General features: G+C 53.8%; 1 protein-coding gene across 1 annotated transcript in view; it reads right to left on the bottom strand.

Annotated features, from left to right (window-relative positions):
* Positions 1–16,075, bottom strand: part of KIRREL1 (kirre like nephrin family adhesion molecule 1) — a 122,418-nt gene that overhangs the window by 18,632 nt on the left and 87,711 nt on the right. Inside the window, 5 exon segments of the mRNA XM_048483923.1 lie at positions 5,504–5,654; positions 8,364–8,440; positions 10,202–10,339; positions 12,252–12,365; positions 13,994–14,058. Of these exon segments, the coding sequence (XP_048339880.1) occupies positions 5,504–5,654; positions 8,364–8,440; positions 10,202–10,339; positions 12,252–12,365; positions 13,994–14,058 (545 nt within the window).

Below are 16,075 nucleotides of genomic sequence, written 5' to 3' on the forward strand. Positions count from 1 at the left end.
CTGGAGGAACCTGGTTTGATTCCCAGCTCTGCCACTTGAGCTGCGGAAGCTTATCTGGGGAATTCAGATTAGCCTGTGCACTCCCAACACACGCCAGCTGGGTGACCTTGGGCTAGTCACAGCTTTTCGGAGCTCTCTCAGCCACATCCACCTCACAGGGTGTTTGTTGGGGGGGAGGGGAAGGAGTTTGTAAGCCCCTTTGAGTCTCCTACAGGAGAGAAAGGGGGGATATAAATCCAAACTCCTCCTCCTCCTCCTCCTCCTCCTCCTCTTCTTCTTCTTCTTCTTCTTCTTCTTCTTCTTCTTCTTCTTCTTCTTCTTCTTCTTCTTCTTCTTCTTCTTCTTCTTCTTCTTCTTCTTCTTCTTCTTCTTCTTCTTCTTCTTCTTCTTCTTCTTCTTCTTCTTCTTCCTCCTCCTCTCCTCCTCCTCCTCCTCAGGAGGCTGGAAAGCAATTGACCAGAGTTCCTCCTTCCTCCTGCCAAGGTGGGGTGATTGTTAAAATGTTCCCTTCAAACCTTAAGTGGCAAAACCATTTCTTCACAGGGGGGACAAACCCCTGCCTTGGGACCAGTCCCTTCCTGGTGGGGGGCTCCGTGTCCGTGTTGGTGTTGTTCAGGGGCCTCTTTGCCTGCCTCCACTGGAGAGGACAACTTAGCTTGAGTAGTGGCTGATGGAGGCCTTCCTCTGTGCACTTGCTTTCACTTGAGTAGCGGAAGCTTGGGGAATGTACATAAGAACATAAGAACGAGCCTGCTGGGTCAGACCAGAGTCCATCTAGTCCAGCTCTCTGCTACTCGCAGTGGCCCACCAGGTGCCTTTGGGAGCTCACCTGCAGGAGGTGAAAGCAATGGCCTTCTGCTGCTGCTGCTGCTCCTGAGCACCTGGTCTGCTAAGGCATTTGCAATCTGAGATCAAGGAGGATCAAGATTGGGAGCCATAAATCGACTTCTCCTCCATAAATCTGTCCAAGTCCTTTTTAAAGCTATCCAGGTGAGTGGCCATCACCACCTCCTGTGGCAGGATATTCCAAACACCAATCACACGTTGTGTGAAGAAGTGTTTCCTTTTATTAGTCCTAATTCTTCCCCCCAGCATTTTCAATGAATGCCCCCTGGTTCTGGTATTGTGAGAAAGAGAGAAAAATGTCTCTCTGTCAACATTTTTCTACCCCATGCATAATTTTATAGACTTCAATCATATCCCCCCTCAGCCGTCTCCTCTCCAAACTAAAGAGTCCCAAACGCTGCAGCCTCTCCTCATAAGGAAGGTGCTCCAGTCCCTCAATCATCCTCGTTGCCCTTCTCTGCACGTTTTCTATCTCTCCAATATCCTTTTTGAGATGCGGCGACCAGAACTGAACACAGTAAAAGCTTCTCCCCACATTGTGGAGCTCTCCCACTCTGAGAGCCAGCGTGCCGTGGTGTAGTGGATTTTAATCTGGAGAACTGGGTTTGATTCCCTACTCCTCCACCTGAGTGGCAGAGGCTTATCTGTTGAACCAGATGTGTCCCCCCCTCCTACATTCCTGCTGGGTGAACTTGGGAGTAGTCACAGTTCTCTCTGAACTCTCTCGGCCCCACCTGCCTCACAAAGTGTCTGTTATGGGGAGAGGAAGGGAAAGGAGATTGAGTCTCCTTACAGGAGAGAAAGGTGGGGTATCAATCCAAACTCCTCCTCCTCTTCTTCTTCTGCTCCTCCTCCTCCTCCCAGGGATCAACAAGTGGGGGCAGACTGCCCTCTTGGGGACCTCCCAGGAGGCAGTGGGGCCACCAGGGAGGCCTGTGGGGAGATTTGGGAAGGGCTGGACTGCCCAGTTGGGTCGGAAAGTCCTGCCCAGGAAGGGAGTGAGTCAGGGGGTCAACGTGGCCCCCTGTTGATGTGGCTCCCTCCAGCAACTGTGGATGCAGGAAAGAACATCTTGGCCTTCAACGCGACGTGGCCTAGGCTGGCACAGAACCCGGGGGGCTGGGATCTGTCCGCCCCTCACACCTACACCAGCTCATCTTTTGGTGGCCTTCAGGAGGTGTCTCCTTGGCTCGGCCAGCCCCACAAGTGACTCAGGGCAGGGCGCTGAAGCTAAGCTGGGAAGACGGGGAGAGTCAACACCCACACCCACACCCAGATTTCTAAGGGCTGCAGCTGAGTCTGCCGAGGGAAACCAGAGAAGCCGACGAAGCGGGGAGCCGAGGCAAGCGAGCGGATCCCGGGCAGCCGGGAGGAGATTTCTTCCGTTTCATCCTGGAATAAATTAGAATACATCTGGAGCTCCCAGGATGCGTTCAGCAGCCGGTTGCAGAAAACACATCTCCATTCCAGCAGAGGCCAGCTCACCTGGGAAGTGCAGAGGGGAATACAGCCAGGTGGGTCTTCTCTGCCCATCCCTCTCGGCCCCTGCAAGACTGTCAGGTGGCAACCGGGAAGGATGGGGGGGGGGGTCTCTGGCTTGCTGGGATCCACAGCTGGGGGGACACAGGCTTGCCAGTTCAGGGTTGGGAAATGTATGGCCGTTTGTGGATTCCCCTGGCTAATGAGACCCTCGGGTTTCAGTGCTACTGAAGTGGCAGAGGGAGCTAAGAGCAGGGTGCACTCTAACTCAGGTGAACCGGGTTTGATCTCCCCTGGCTCCTGCCACTTGGAGGCTTATCTGGTGACTAGTCTGTGTATCTCTAACACACGCCAGTTGGGTGACCTTGGGCAAGTCACAGTTCTTCTCATCTTCAGTTCACTTTGCCAGGGTGTTTGCTGTGAGGGGGGAAGGGCAAGGAGATTGTAAGATCCTTTGAGTCTCCTACAGGAGAGAAAGGGAGATATAAATCCAAACTCTTCTTCTTCTTTAACCAACCAGAGCAGAAATGGTGCGGACAGAATCAGGAGCTGAGTTCCGGGCTGACACTCAAGGGTGAAACACAATTTTAGGGGCAGTGGACAGGTGGCCACCCTCCCTCGGGCCACTTGGAAGGGGCGTGGCCCTGCTAAGAAGAAGAAGAGTTTGTATTTATATCCCCCGCAGGAGACTCCAAAGGGGCTGACAATCTCCTTGCCCTTCCCCCCCCTCACAACAAACACCCTGTGAGGTAGGTGGGGCTGAGAGAGCCCCGAGAAGCCAAGGACTAGCCCCAGGTCACCCAGCTGGCGCCAGGAGTGCACAGGCTAACCTGAATTCCCCAGATAAGCCTCTACAGCTCAGGCGGCAGAGCGGGGAATCAAACCCGGTTCCTCCAGATTAGATACACGAGCTCTTAACCTCCTACGCCACTGCTGCTCCTGCTAAGACAGCCAGGATCAGAACCACTGGAGGCCCCGTCCCCTGACTAAGCAGAACAGCTGGGCTGGCTGGCAGAACTGCACCCACATCCACTTCAGGGGTGAAGCATTGGCTCATTTTGGGAGTAGAAACTGCTTCTGTCTCTGACTCCGGCCTCAGGCCCTTCCCTCCCACCCCCCGACAGCCCCATCGACAGAAAACAAACGACGAGTCTCTCTTTTTTTAACATTTAGGCTTTATATATATAAAAATTAAATATATATAATATATTGTGTTTAAGACTAAAAATATAGTACATAATATTTTCAAAAGAATGAGAAAAGAAACAAAAAAAAGGAAGGAACGGAGTGAGGGAAAATTCACAGATTTATGTCTCATGATTATTATTGTTGTTGTTGTTTTTAAAGGAACGTCCGGACACGCTTGGCAGTTCGGAGCCTGGCAGAAGGAAGGAGCCCCTTCCCCGGGCAGTGGCTGCATCCCCTCGGGCTTCGGTGGAGGGCTGCTGGGGGGCTCTAGCCCCACAGATTGGCTCTCAAAGGCCTTAGTATATTTATTGCTCAAGCCCTGGCAGCTGCTTTGGGGCAGCACAAGGAGGAGGCACACGGCACACTGAAGCTTGAATCCTTTCCCTCAGGAGCTCTTGATCAGAGTAGACTCACCACTGTTCATTGCCAATATGGGGAGCGTGGGTGCCTGCCGTGGAAGGGGGTGCCCCACACTCTTTGGAGACCACTGCTCTGACCAGCCCTTCCTGGATAGTTTGAAAGACCAGGCTCCCAAAGAGCGTCCGTGGCCTCTGGAACTCTCCCCCTCATGAGGAACGGAAGCTGTCCTTGGAACTCCCGCCACACAGCTGGTGAGCGTGCAAAAATAACAGGACCCGTGCTTGCTCCAAATAGCTCTTGCTCGCAAACAATCCTGCCCTCTTCCTCAGGCACTGAGTCCTCCCAAAGACACACGCTTAGAATTAGCCTGGGCAGTGTTTGGGGCGAGGGAGCAGGTGCGGAGTGCTCTGGCCCCCGTGATATTTTGCATCTGGAGGGGGCAGTGAGGGTGCCCGGGTGCCACGGAGGATGCCTTTCCCTCCCGAAGCAAAATAAAGACCAAGCAAGTACCTGACCGGGGCCGGACTCTGGCCAAGCCCCTCCCCCCCGGGTTCCAAGGAGCCCAGAGATACCTCCAGCTATTCAGGCCCCGAGCCAGGAAAGAAAAAGGACATTACAGCAGCGGCGTGTGATGTGCATAAACATGCAGCAGAATGGATCAAATGCAAAAAAAAAGAAGTTAACACGTCTAAATCTGAGGCCTGGGCCCGATCCTCCGTGTCATTCCCCCCCCCCCCCCCCCCCCCCCCCCCCCACCCCCCCCCCCCCCCCCCCACCCACCCCCCCACCCCCCCCCCCCCCCCCCCCCCCCCCCACCCACCCACCCCCCCTCCCCCCCCCCCACCCACCCCCCCACCCACCCATCCCCCCCCCCCCCCCCCCCCCCCCCCCCCCCCCCCCCCCCCCCCCCCCCCCCCCCCCCCCCCACCCCGCCCTCCCCCCCCCCCCCCCCCCCCCCGCCCCCCCCCCGCCCACCCACCCCCCCCCCCCCCCCCCCCCCCCCCCCGCCCCCCCGCCCCCCCCCCCGGCCCCCCCACCACACACCCCCCCCCCACCCTCCCCCCCCCCCCCCCACCCCCCCCCCCCCCCACACCCCCCCCCCCCCACCCCCCCCCCCCCCCACCCCCCCCCCCAAGAAGGAGAAGGAGAAGAAGGAGAAGAAGAAGGAGGAGGAGAAGGAGGAGAAGGAGGAGGAGGAGGAGGAGGAGAAGGAGAAGGAGAAGAAGGAGGAGGAGGAGGAGAAGAAGGAGAAGGAGGAGAAGGAGGAGGAGAAGAAGGAGGAGGAGGAGGAGAAGAAGAAGAAGAAGAGGAGGAGGAGGAGGAGGAGGAGGAGGAGCTTAGATTCATACCCCACCTTTCTCTCCTGTAAGGAGACTCAAGGTGGCCTACAAGCTCCTTTCCTTTCCTCTCCCCACAACAGACACCTGGTGAGGCAGGTGGGGCTGAGAATGTTCTGAGAGAACTGTGAGTGGCCCAAGGTCACCCAGCAGGAATGTAGAAGTGCGGAAACACATCTGGTTCACCAGACAAGCCTCTGCCACTCAGGTGGGGGAGTGGGGAATCAAGCCTGGTTCTCCAGATTAGAGTGCACCTGCTCTTGACCACCACGCCAGGCTGGCGCTCCACTCACGGTGAACGTTGAGCTTGATGGAGGTTTCCTTGCCGGCCGGGGCGGCCTCGTTGCTGCAGCGACAGATGTAGACCCTCCCAATGTCCTGGTCGGTGGGGTTGATGAGCAGCTGGCTCATGGTGGTCTCCCTCTTTCCGTCGGACAACACTTCCTGTGGGGAGGGGGGACAGAAAAAGGAGACCCGGCCGTGGGTGGGGGTCAGTGTGAGTTCATGCACGTGCATTTCAAGGCCCCTTTGAATCTTTGGACCAGTCAGGACGGGTAAATAGATGGATCCTGACCTATCTCATAGGCCTGGGAGCAACTACACTAAGGAAACAATCAAGGCTCAGTTGCGGGATGCAGCGATCGCAACAGGCCGGCATCTCTCGGGTTCGTGGTTCGCTCAATCGACAGAACTTCAGAAACTATTTACCCTGTTTCCCCGAAAATAAGACATCCCCTGAAAATAAGACATCCCCTCCTATTATTATTGCTGCCTTAATTGTTTTAACTAGTTTATTTTAACTGTTTTTAATGTTGTACACCGCCCAGAGCACCCCGGGGATGGGGCGGTATAAAAGTTTAAATAATAAATAAATAAATAAAATAAAAAATAAGACATAGTAGAGGTTTTGCTGAAGTGCTAAATATCAGGCATCCCCCGAAAGTAAGACGTAGCAAAGTTTTTGTTTGGAAGCATGCCCGACGAACAGAACACAGCAAAATAAGACATCCCCTGAAAATAAGACATCTTTGGGAGCAAACATTAATATAAGACACTGTCTTATTTTCGGGGAAACATGGTAGAGAGACTTCCTGTTGTGGGTTTTCTGGGTTGGGTGGACGGAGGTGTGGTAGTTTGTGCACAAACCACCAGACCACAGCCACCCAGCCCAGAAAACCCACAACAGCCAGCTGATTCCGGCCGTGAAAGCCTTCGACAATACTTTCTGGGAGAGATTCCCTGGCTGGCCTCACTCACTCACTCACTCACTCACTCACTCACTCACTCACTCACTCACTCACTCACTCACTCACTCACTCACTCACTCACTCACTCACTCACTCACTCACTCACTCTCCTCTCTCTCTCTCTCTCTCTCTCTCCCTCTCTCCCTTCCTTCCTTCCTTCCTTCCTTCCTTCCTTCCTTCCTTCCTTCCTTCCTTCATTCATTCTCTAGACTTTTATACCGCCCTATCCCTGAGGGGCTCCGGGCGGTGCACAACATATAGACATAATACAGTCATAAAATAGCTAAAAGCCCTTAAAAGCAGCAATAGGAACAGTAAAACTAGATATAATAAGTATAGTAAATACAAATATAAGAATAAGTGACGTCCGACAACCCCATTTTCAAAGCCCTCTCCCCAAGAGGGAGGGACGGCGACTCCCATTAGGTGACAGACGGCCCAGATGTAAGGGGCCGGGGGGGGGGGGGCACCATCAGCGGCCGGATCCTCCAAAGGTCCGGCGGAACAGCTCCGTTTTACAGGCCCTGCGGGCCCTTTACTGTGGGGGGAGAGGAAACGGGGGCCAGGACCCTCCCAAAGTGCCGGCCAGTTCAGGCGAGTGGCAAGCGCGAGCTGTCCGGATAAGAGTTTCCAAATTAGCCTGGAAGCCGGCCGGCTCCTTCCCGGCTCCTGCCGTGCCCGTTAAGTACCAAGGTCTTTTAGAGCATTAATAATGTTATCAGCTCGCCATAAGAAGCTGCTCGGGGATTAGTGAGGCGGCTCGCAATGCAGCTCGGAGGCTGAGACTCGGGATGGGCTGACGTGGCTGTCAGCGGGAAGGTTACGAGGGGAGAGAGAAAAGGGGGGGGGGATCCAATTAATAATGCAAAAAGGAGAGGGGAGCTTCGGAGCGCTTGAGAGGAGGGAGGAGGCAAGAAAAAAAAAAACCCGAGGCCGGGAGGAGACCAGCTCAAGTCACACCCAGCGTTTCCGTTCCATAGCATCCAAAAGGCGAGGATTGCAACTAGCACTTGCCAGATAGAAGAAACCCACTTGAGGAAGGGAAGGACAGGAACCAGAGGCACAGAGGGGAATGCAGGATAGAGAAACAAACCATGCACCCTAGAGCCCCTGGAGCCTCACCGAGCTGGGTTCAGCATCACTTGAAAGCCATAGAAGACGAGGAGTTGGATTTATACCCACCCCTTTCTCTGCTGTAAGGAGACTCAAAGGGGCTGACAATCTCCTTTTCCTCCCCACCCCCCACAACAAACTCCCTGTGAGGGTGGGTGGGGCTGAGAGAGCTCCGAAGAACTGTGACTAGCCCAAAGTCACCCAGTCGGCATGTGCATTGGAGCGCACAAGCTAATCTGGTTCACCTGATATGGCCACAGCTCAAAGGGGCAGAAGCCCGGGGAATCAGAGCCAAAGGAGCAGAGGGAGTGAAAGTGTGGTGGCTGAGAGCAGGTGCACTCTGGTCTGGAGGGAACCAGGTTTGATTCCCGAAACCACTTCACCAACTATAGAGGAGCACCTGGGGGGAGTCAGATTCAGCCCTGTACACTCCCACACATGCCAGCTGGGTGACCTTGGGCTAGTCACAGCTTCTCGGAGCTCTCTCACCCACACCCACCTCACAGGGTGTTTGTTGTGAGGGGGGAAGGGCAAGGAGTTTGGCAGCCCCTTTGAGTCTCCTATAGGAGAGAAAGGGGGGATATAAATCCAAACTCTTCTTCTTCTTCCAGATTGGAGTGCACCTGCTCTTAACCACTACCCCCACGCTGGCTCTTCAAAGCTAGGCATGGCCAGGGTGGGATACAAAACTTGGTACAGTCAGGTCAAAATTAGTCATCCGCAGATTAGCGGGAGCCGGCTCTAGCAACGAGGCTCTTCGACCGGGCCCAAGGCATTTCCTCGCCCTCCCTACCGTGGCCATGGCGGCTTCCGGCTGCTGCACCCCATCGCGGAGCCAGACAATTGAGGCCGCCGGCTTGGCGTTCCGTTACTTAACACGCATTACTTAGGGTTGGTAGGGCGTATATGCCCACGCAAGAGGATCTCCAGCTCTCAAAACAGGTGATGGTGGGAGTCCTCGGGGGGAACTGGAAAGGAAGAGGAGGACAGGATTAACTACCGTGCAGATCCCTGGGCTGTGTCTGCTTCTCTCCAAACGAGCACCCTGACCTTCAGGAGGAGGGGGCCCTACTTTGCATCTTCCTTCATGAGGATCAGCTGATGCAGGGACTTCTTGGGCGTGGCCCCATAAGAACATAAGAACAAGCCAGCTGGATCAGACCAGAGTCCATCTAGTCCAGCACTCTGCTACTCGCAGTGGCCCACCAGGTGCCTTTGGGAGCTCACGGGCAGGAGGTGAAAGCAAGGGCCTTAAGAACATAAGAAAGAGCCTGCTGGATCAGACCGGAGTCCATCTAGTCCAGCTCTCTGCTACTCGCAGTGGCCCACCAGGTGCCTTTGGGAGCTCACCTGCAGGATGTGAAAGCAATGGCCTTCTGCTGCTGCTGCTCCCGAGCACCTGGTCTGCTAAGGCCTTTGCAACCTCAGATCAAAGAGGATCAAGATTGGTAGCCAGAGACCGACTTCTCCTCCAGAAATCTGTCCAAGCCCCTTTTAAAGCTATCCAGGTTAGTGGCCATCACCACCTCCTGCGGCAGCATATTCCAAACACCAATCACACGTTGCGTGAAGAAGTGTTTCCTTTTATTAGTCCTAATTCTTGCCCCCAGCATTTTCAATGGATGCCCCCTGGTTCTACAAATGTGCTAGAGAGTTCCAAGTATTGGCCCAATGTGGTGCAACTCCCTGTAGGCTTGATGCGATATAGCCATGGGGCCCCGTGCCCTTTAAGGACTTTCTCTCCCCCAGAGGGGGTTTTGTATCACCCACCGCTGGCTGAGAGTTCAACGGATTCATCCATCCATCCATCCATCCATCCATCCATCCATCCATCCATCCATCCATCCATCCATCCATCCATCCATCCATCCATCCATCCATCCATCCATCCATCCATCCATCCATCCATCCATTCATTTACTTGCTTATTTACTTATTTTATATGCCACTCTTCCAAATCAGCTTAGAGTGGCATTACAATATAAAATACAAAAAACATACGATTTCATCACAGTGATCCCAAGGACTGTGTATTGTATTTTATTGACAATTTGCATTCTAGAGGAAAGAGCCATCCCCTATTACAAGGCCGGAGAGTCAAAGAGGGCGTCTGAATTCTTTGAGGCTGGTTTTGAAGGTTTCTTGTTGTAATACGTTGCTCTGGTTAATGCTGGTTTGGATTCTACCGCAGGCAGTTTTGTTCAGAAGAAAAGGGGAAGAGAGATTTTTTTCAACCACACAAACGTCTCTCTCTGTTTTAATTTCAAAACAGGGCTCTTCCCCGGAGTCCCAGCCAGCTCTCGCTCACAACCGTACAGCGGTTGCACCTCCCCAAGTGGAACCAGCATGAGATCAGCTTGAACAACAATTCACTTATTTTGCTTTATTTTGAAAGCCGTTTGTGGGTTTTCAGTTTTGACAAGCGCAAGTTCCATGGCGGTGCAGGGAGGGAAAAGACGTGAATTAATTCAGCAAAAGGGCCAGCAAGAAGACGCCTTTGGGTTTTTTTCCCTTTTCAAAATGCACTGCAACACAATGCAGGGTTTCCCTCTGCGGACCTGCACGGAGCCAGCCGTGCGTTTTGTGTGTCTGTGTGCACGCGCGCACAAGTGTGCTAAAGCAAGTCCCCACGTGGCTTGCAGGATGTGGGCAGGCCCCAGGAGGTCGCTTGGACAGCTTGAAAAGCCGGTCCAACACATCCAGGGACGGGTCTCAGATGGCTAAGTGGGTTCTTGGTGGTCAGGGGCCGGGGGCCTCTGAATGTCTGTTCTTTGGGGGGAGGGGGGAAGAGGGGAGTCTCAGCCCCCCCTTCTCTTGGGCTTTCCAGGGGCACCTGATTGGTCACTGCAGAAAACAGGGAGCTGGACTAGAGAGGTCTACCGTGGTCTGAGGACGTGTCCTCCTTATTAGCTTCTCACCCTGCTGCCTGAGATCTCCCAGGCCCCCCAAAGGGTCAGCTGGTCATTCAGCAGCAAGAAATGGGCCAGTTGGAACAAAGAAGAAGAAGAAGAAGAAGAAGAAGAGGAGGAGGAGGAGGAGGAGGAGGAGGAGGAGGAGGAGGAGGAGGAGTTTGGATTTATATCCCCCCCCTTTTCCTCCTGTAGGAGACTCAAAGGGGCTGACAATCTCCTTGCCCTTCCCCCCTCACAACAAACACCCTGTGAGGTAGGTGGGGCTGAGAGAGCTCCGAGAAGCTGTGACTAGCCCAAGGTCACCCAGCTGGCGTGTGTGGGAGTGCACAGGCCAATCTGAATTCCCCAGAGAAGCCTCCACAGTTCAGGCGGCAGAGCTGGGAATTGAACCCGGTTCCTCCAGATTAGATACACGAGCTCTTAACCTCCTACGCCACTGCTGCTCCAGAACCAACTGGTATCCAGGTTTGGATGTCCACTCCACCGTCACAGCTGCTGAGAGTCCTTTGGGCCAGTAACTCCGACTGGCCGTGCCGGCAGGGTGGCCATCTCTGGGTTAGGAAATCCCTGGAGATTTGGGAGTTGAAGCATCAGGAGGGCAGCGTTGGGGGGGGGGGATGGACCACCACAGATTTGCCATGCCGTTCGGTCCCCCCTCTGGTGGGAATGGATCTCTTGGTCTAGAGATCAGCTGCAATTCTAAGAGATCTCCAGCCCCCAACTGGGGAATGGCAACTACCTGAGCCAGGGTGCTTAGATGAATGCGCGCATACGTGTGCTAAAGCTAGGATGACTGGGTAGAAGAAGAGTTTGGATTTATACCCCCACTCCCTCTCTCCTGTAAGGAGACTCAAGAGGGCCGACATTCCCCTTCCCCTCCCCAGAACAGACACCTGTTGAGGCAGGTGGGGCTGAGAGAACCATGACTGGCCCAAAGTCAGCCAGCAGGCCTCATGTGCAGGAGCGGGGAAACAAATACAGCTCACCAGGTCACAGTTCATGTGGAGGAGGAGAGAATAAAACCCGGCTCTCCAGATTAGAGTCCACCTGCTCCTAACCACTACACCACCGGGGTATCAGAGAGAGGGCCGGACAGACCTATCCTCCAGAAACATTTCTAAGACGATCATTTGGTGGACCAGCGTGGTTTGGTCCCGATCTCACTGCCACAACAAAGAAGAAGAAGAAGAAGAAGAAGAAGAAGAAGAAGAAGAAGAAGAAGAAGAAGAAGAAGAAGAAGAAGAAGAAGAAGAAGAAGAAGAAGAAGAAGAAGAAGAAGAAGAAGTGTTTGGATTTATATCCCCCCTTTTTCTCCTGCAGGAGACTCAAAGGGGCTTACAATCTCCTTGCCATTCCCCCCTCACAACAAACACCCTGTGAGGTAGGTGGGGCTGAGAGAGCTCCGAAGAACTGTCACTAGCTCAAGGTCACCCAGCTGGCATGTGTGGGAGCGCACAGTCTAATCTGAATTCCCCAGATAAGCCTCCACAGCTCAGGCGGCAGAGCTGGGAATCAAACCCGGTTCCTCCAGATTAGATACACGAGCTCTTAACCTCCTACGCGCATGCACACAGACACACAAAGGGGTTGAATCTGGCCGTGCCCGCTCAGTTCCTGCCTTCCGCGGCGGCAGCCGTCTCCCGAGCCTCAGATATGAGGGACTATTTGATCGGCAGCCCCCGGCTTGGCTCTTCAATGAAATATGCATCTCCCTTCCCTTTGGATGACGAGGCTTTCAAGTGAGCAATCGAAGAACTTTGACTCCTCACCTGTGGAGTTTTCGGAAGGAAGAGAGCGGGGGGCGTTTTTGGAGTGGGGCCTCTTTTGAGTGATCTGACTTTGTTGCCCCCCAGCGAGGAGCGGGGAACATCCGCCCTTCAAGCCTCGTCAAAAAAAAAAAGGAAAGGAAAGGGGGAGGAAGCAGAACTCTGAAATATTGATGGCACCTCCATGCAGGGAAGGCGCTCTGATCGGGGCGCAAACGTAGAAAAATCCCAGACAGTAGTTGGATTTATACCCCCCTTTCTCTCCTGTAGGAGACTCAAAGGGGCTGACAATCTCCTTTCCCTTCCTCCCCCCGCTTACAACAAACATCCTGTGAGATGGGTGGGGCTGAGAGAGCTCTGAAGAACTGTGACTAGCCCCAGGGCACCCAGCTGGCATGTGTTGGAGTGCACAAGCTCATCTGGTTCACCAGATAAGCCTCCGCAGGTCAAGGGGAAGAGCAGGGAATCAAACAGACTAGGGCTGTAAGAAAGTGTGCATGGATTGTGAGCAGGTCTATCGACGCGTGGGTTGTTTCAACGACCTCTGAAGAAGATCCGATTGGGTCGAAACCCGTCAAGCCTTCTCCGGTCTTTTGAGGCGTTACATCCTGAAATATGGTGCATTTGATTATTAAAATTAAGGCTCTGTGGTTATTTGCAATATGTTTTATGGCATCGTATGTGTTGTTAGAGAAGAATGTATATCTTTGGTGAAATGTTTATGTGTAGTGTTTTATTGCTTAGAATATAGCACAGTGCAATAAAATATATAATATTATACATATTAAAGGGACAGTTTTTAGACTTCTCAACCTTTTTGGTTGCTGGTGCTTTCCTGTACCCAAGTGAGAACCAAACCATCTCAGGATCAGCAAGATGCAGAGAGGGCAGGAAGAGGGGCATTGCATCATACCCCCCGCCCCCACCTCCGCGCCCCATGCTGCCTCTCTTCTGTCCTGTGTGCAGAGACTGGGGGAGGGGTGGTTGTGGACATAGATGTGCTCCCATCTCTCGGGCTGTTTTGGGAGAAAGGGAGTCCGACACACCCCCTCCTTCTGCCGGCTGCAGCCCGTGGCTCCCCTTTCCCCTTTCCAGCTGGCAGAAGAGCCTTGTGGAGCATCTCTCGGCCTGCCCGGCACTCCTGACCCAGAACTGATGCCCCCCCCACCATAACATTGGTCGAACCTGCCGCCCCCCTCTTCCCCTCTTTTAGGGGACTTTTAGGGGATCTGATAATAGGCCACCATCTATTATGTTTGGTATCTGGAAGCTGCATTTTAATAGGGTTGGTTTTAATGTATATGGAGCTATAATTACTTATTAAACTAATTTTGGTATTATTGATTTTATTTGGAGCTCTATTGTTGTTCACCGCCCTGAGCCCTCCGGGGGAGGGCGGTATACAAGTATGATAGATAGATAGATAGATAGATAGATAGATAGATAGATAGATAGATAGATAGATAGATAGATAGATAGATAGATAGATAGATAGATAGATAGATAGATAGATAGATAGATAGATAGATAGATAGATAGATAGATAGATAGATAGATAGATAGATAGATAGATAGATAGATAGATAGATAGATAGATAGATAGATAGATAGATAGATAGATGGATGGATGGATGGATGGATGGATGGATGGATGGATGGATGGATGGATGGATGGATGGATGGATGGATGGATGGATGGATGGGTGGGTGGGTGGGTGGGTGGGTAGACAGGTAGACGGGTAGACGGGTAGACAGGTAGATCCCCTGGGGTTCTAAGAGCGCAGCTTCTGCTGCAAAAGCGCCCCCCAGCCTGGCAGAGAAGGGGCAAAGGGGCATTCAGACTAGGAACGGGGGAGGCTGAGGAAGAGGACGGCCTCGAGGCTGCAGGGCACGGAAGGAGCAGGTTGCGAGGTGACTCCTCCAGAGCAGCTGAAACGCCCAGATGAAGAGGGGGCAGTGGACTTCTCTGGCCACCTGCTCTTGGGCACAGGCCAGTGGGTTCCTGGCCCGGCACAGCCTGTTTGGCTGGCATGGAGAGCCAGCGTGGCGTCGTGGTTAAGAGCAGGCGGATTCTAATCTGGGGAACCAGGTTTGATTCCCCACTCCTCCACCTGAGTGGTGGAGACTTATCTGGTGAACCAGATCTGTTTCCACACTCCTACATTCCTGCTGGGTGACCTTGGGCTAGTCACAGTTCTCTCTGAACTCTCTCAGCCCCACCTGCCTCACAAGGTGTCTGTTGTGGGGAGAGGAGGAGAAAGGAGCTTGTAGGCCACCTTGAGTCTCCTTACAGGAAAGAAAGATGGCGTATACATCCAAACTCTTCTTCGTTGTTGCTGGCAGAGGTCTGTCACTCCCCTCATAACCATCCATGAAGTGCAGACCTCAAAGAGAGGCTGTTGGGGAGAAGGGAGAAGCGAGAGGGCCGGGTGGGCACTTATGGGAGCCCACCTAAGACTCCTGCCTCCAAAAGACTGGGCCTGGACACCTCTTCCAGAAGCCCCCCCCCCAAAGAAGGCTCTTCTCAGACCCCAAAGATCCTGGCCAAGGGGCCCTTCTGCCAATCACCCTCTGCACACACCCCCCCCCCCCACAACAGAGAAATTGGCTGCACGTCGCCCAACAGCAACCACTGCCTAGTCTCTTGGCCCCCCTTTCAACCCCCCTCATTCTGTTGCTGGGGAGGGGGAGGCTGAGCAGGGGGACCCCCCCCCCACTCGTGACTCAGGGACCACACATTCCCCGGCAGTTTTTATGAGGCACTGAAGTCAGACGGAGCAGAATTACGGCCCCCGCGGCAACCGTAACTCAAGCACACCATGAATATATATTGAGGCATTAAACCGGGGGGTGGGGAGTGCCATCGAGGGGACAAAACGCCCCGAATGGAAGTGGGGGTGGAGAAGGCAGCAGCCGTGGTGGGGAAGGGGGTGGGAATCACGGTGGCATCAAATGGGTATCCCTGACCCAGGGGGCAAAGCCTTTGCCAACTGGGAAAAGACTCCCCAGTTGGCCAAGCCCCTGATGGACACAGGCGGGGAAACTCGACCGATCTGCTAGCAAGTCCTGGGTTCAAACTGTGACGGGGTAGCAGCCTGAGGGACTCTGTCCATGTGTCTGTATCACAGCATACCTCGCAGGGGTGTTGTAAGGTCTACTGAACTGTCTGAGCCCCTAATCCCCATCCCCACTGAGATCTGCTTCAGAGGCCCACCCTGCCAGCAGAAGGGAGGGAGGGAGGAAGGAAGGAAAGAAGGATGGAAGAGAGGGAGGGAAAGAGGAAGGGAGGGAGGGAGGAAAGAAAGAAGGATGGAAGGGAGGGAGGGAGGGAGGAATGAAGGGAAAGAGGGAGGGAGGAATGCTGGGGGGAAATGCTGGGGGGAAGAATTAGGACTAATAAAAGGAAACAGTTCTTCACTCAACGTGTGATTGGTGTTTGGAATATGCTGCCACAGGAGGTGGTGATGGCCACGAACCTGGATAGCTTTAAAAGGGGCTTGGACAGATTTATGGAGGAGAAGTCGATTTATGGCTACCAATCTTGATCCTCCTTGATCTCAGATTGCAAATGCCTTAACAGACCAGGTGATCAGGAGCAACAGCCATGAGAAGCTGGCCATTAGCGTTCACATCACCCTGCATGGGAGAGACTCCCAAGGAGGCACCTTGGTGGGCCACACTGCGAGTAGCAGAGAGCTGGACTAGGATGGACTCTGGTCTGATCCAAGCTGAAGCGTTCTTATGTTCTTAAGGGGAGGGAGGGAGGAAGAAGGGAGGGAGGGAGGATGGAAGGGAGGAAGGAAGGAAGGAAGGAAGAAGGAAGGAAG

This window comes from Sphaerodactylus townsendi, linkage group LG01 (assembly GCF_021028975.2).
Source record: "Sphaerodactylus townsendi isolate TG3544 linkage group LG01, MPM_Stown_v2.3, whole genome shotgun sequence".
NCBI classification, from domain to species: domain Eukaryota; kingdom Metazoa; phylum Chordata; class Lepidosauria; order Squamata; family Sphaerodactylidae; genus Sphaerodactylus; species Sphaerodactylus townsendi.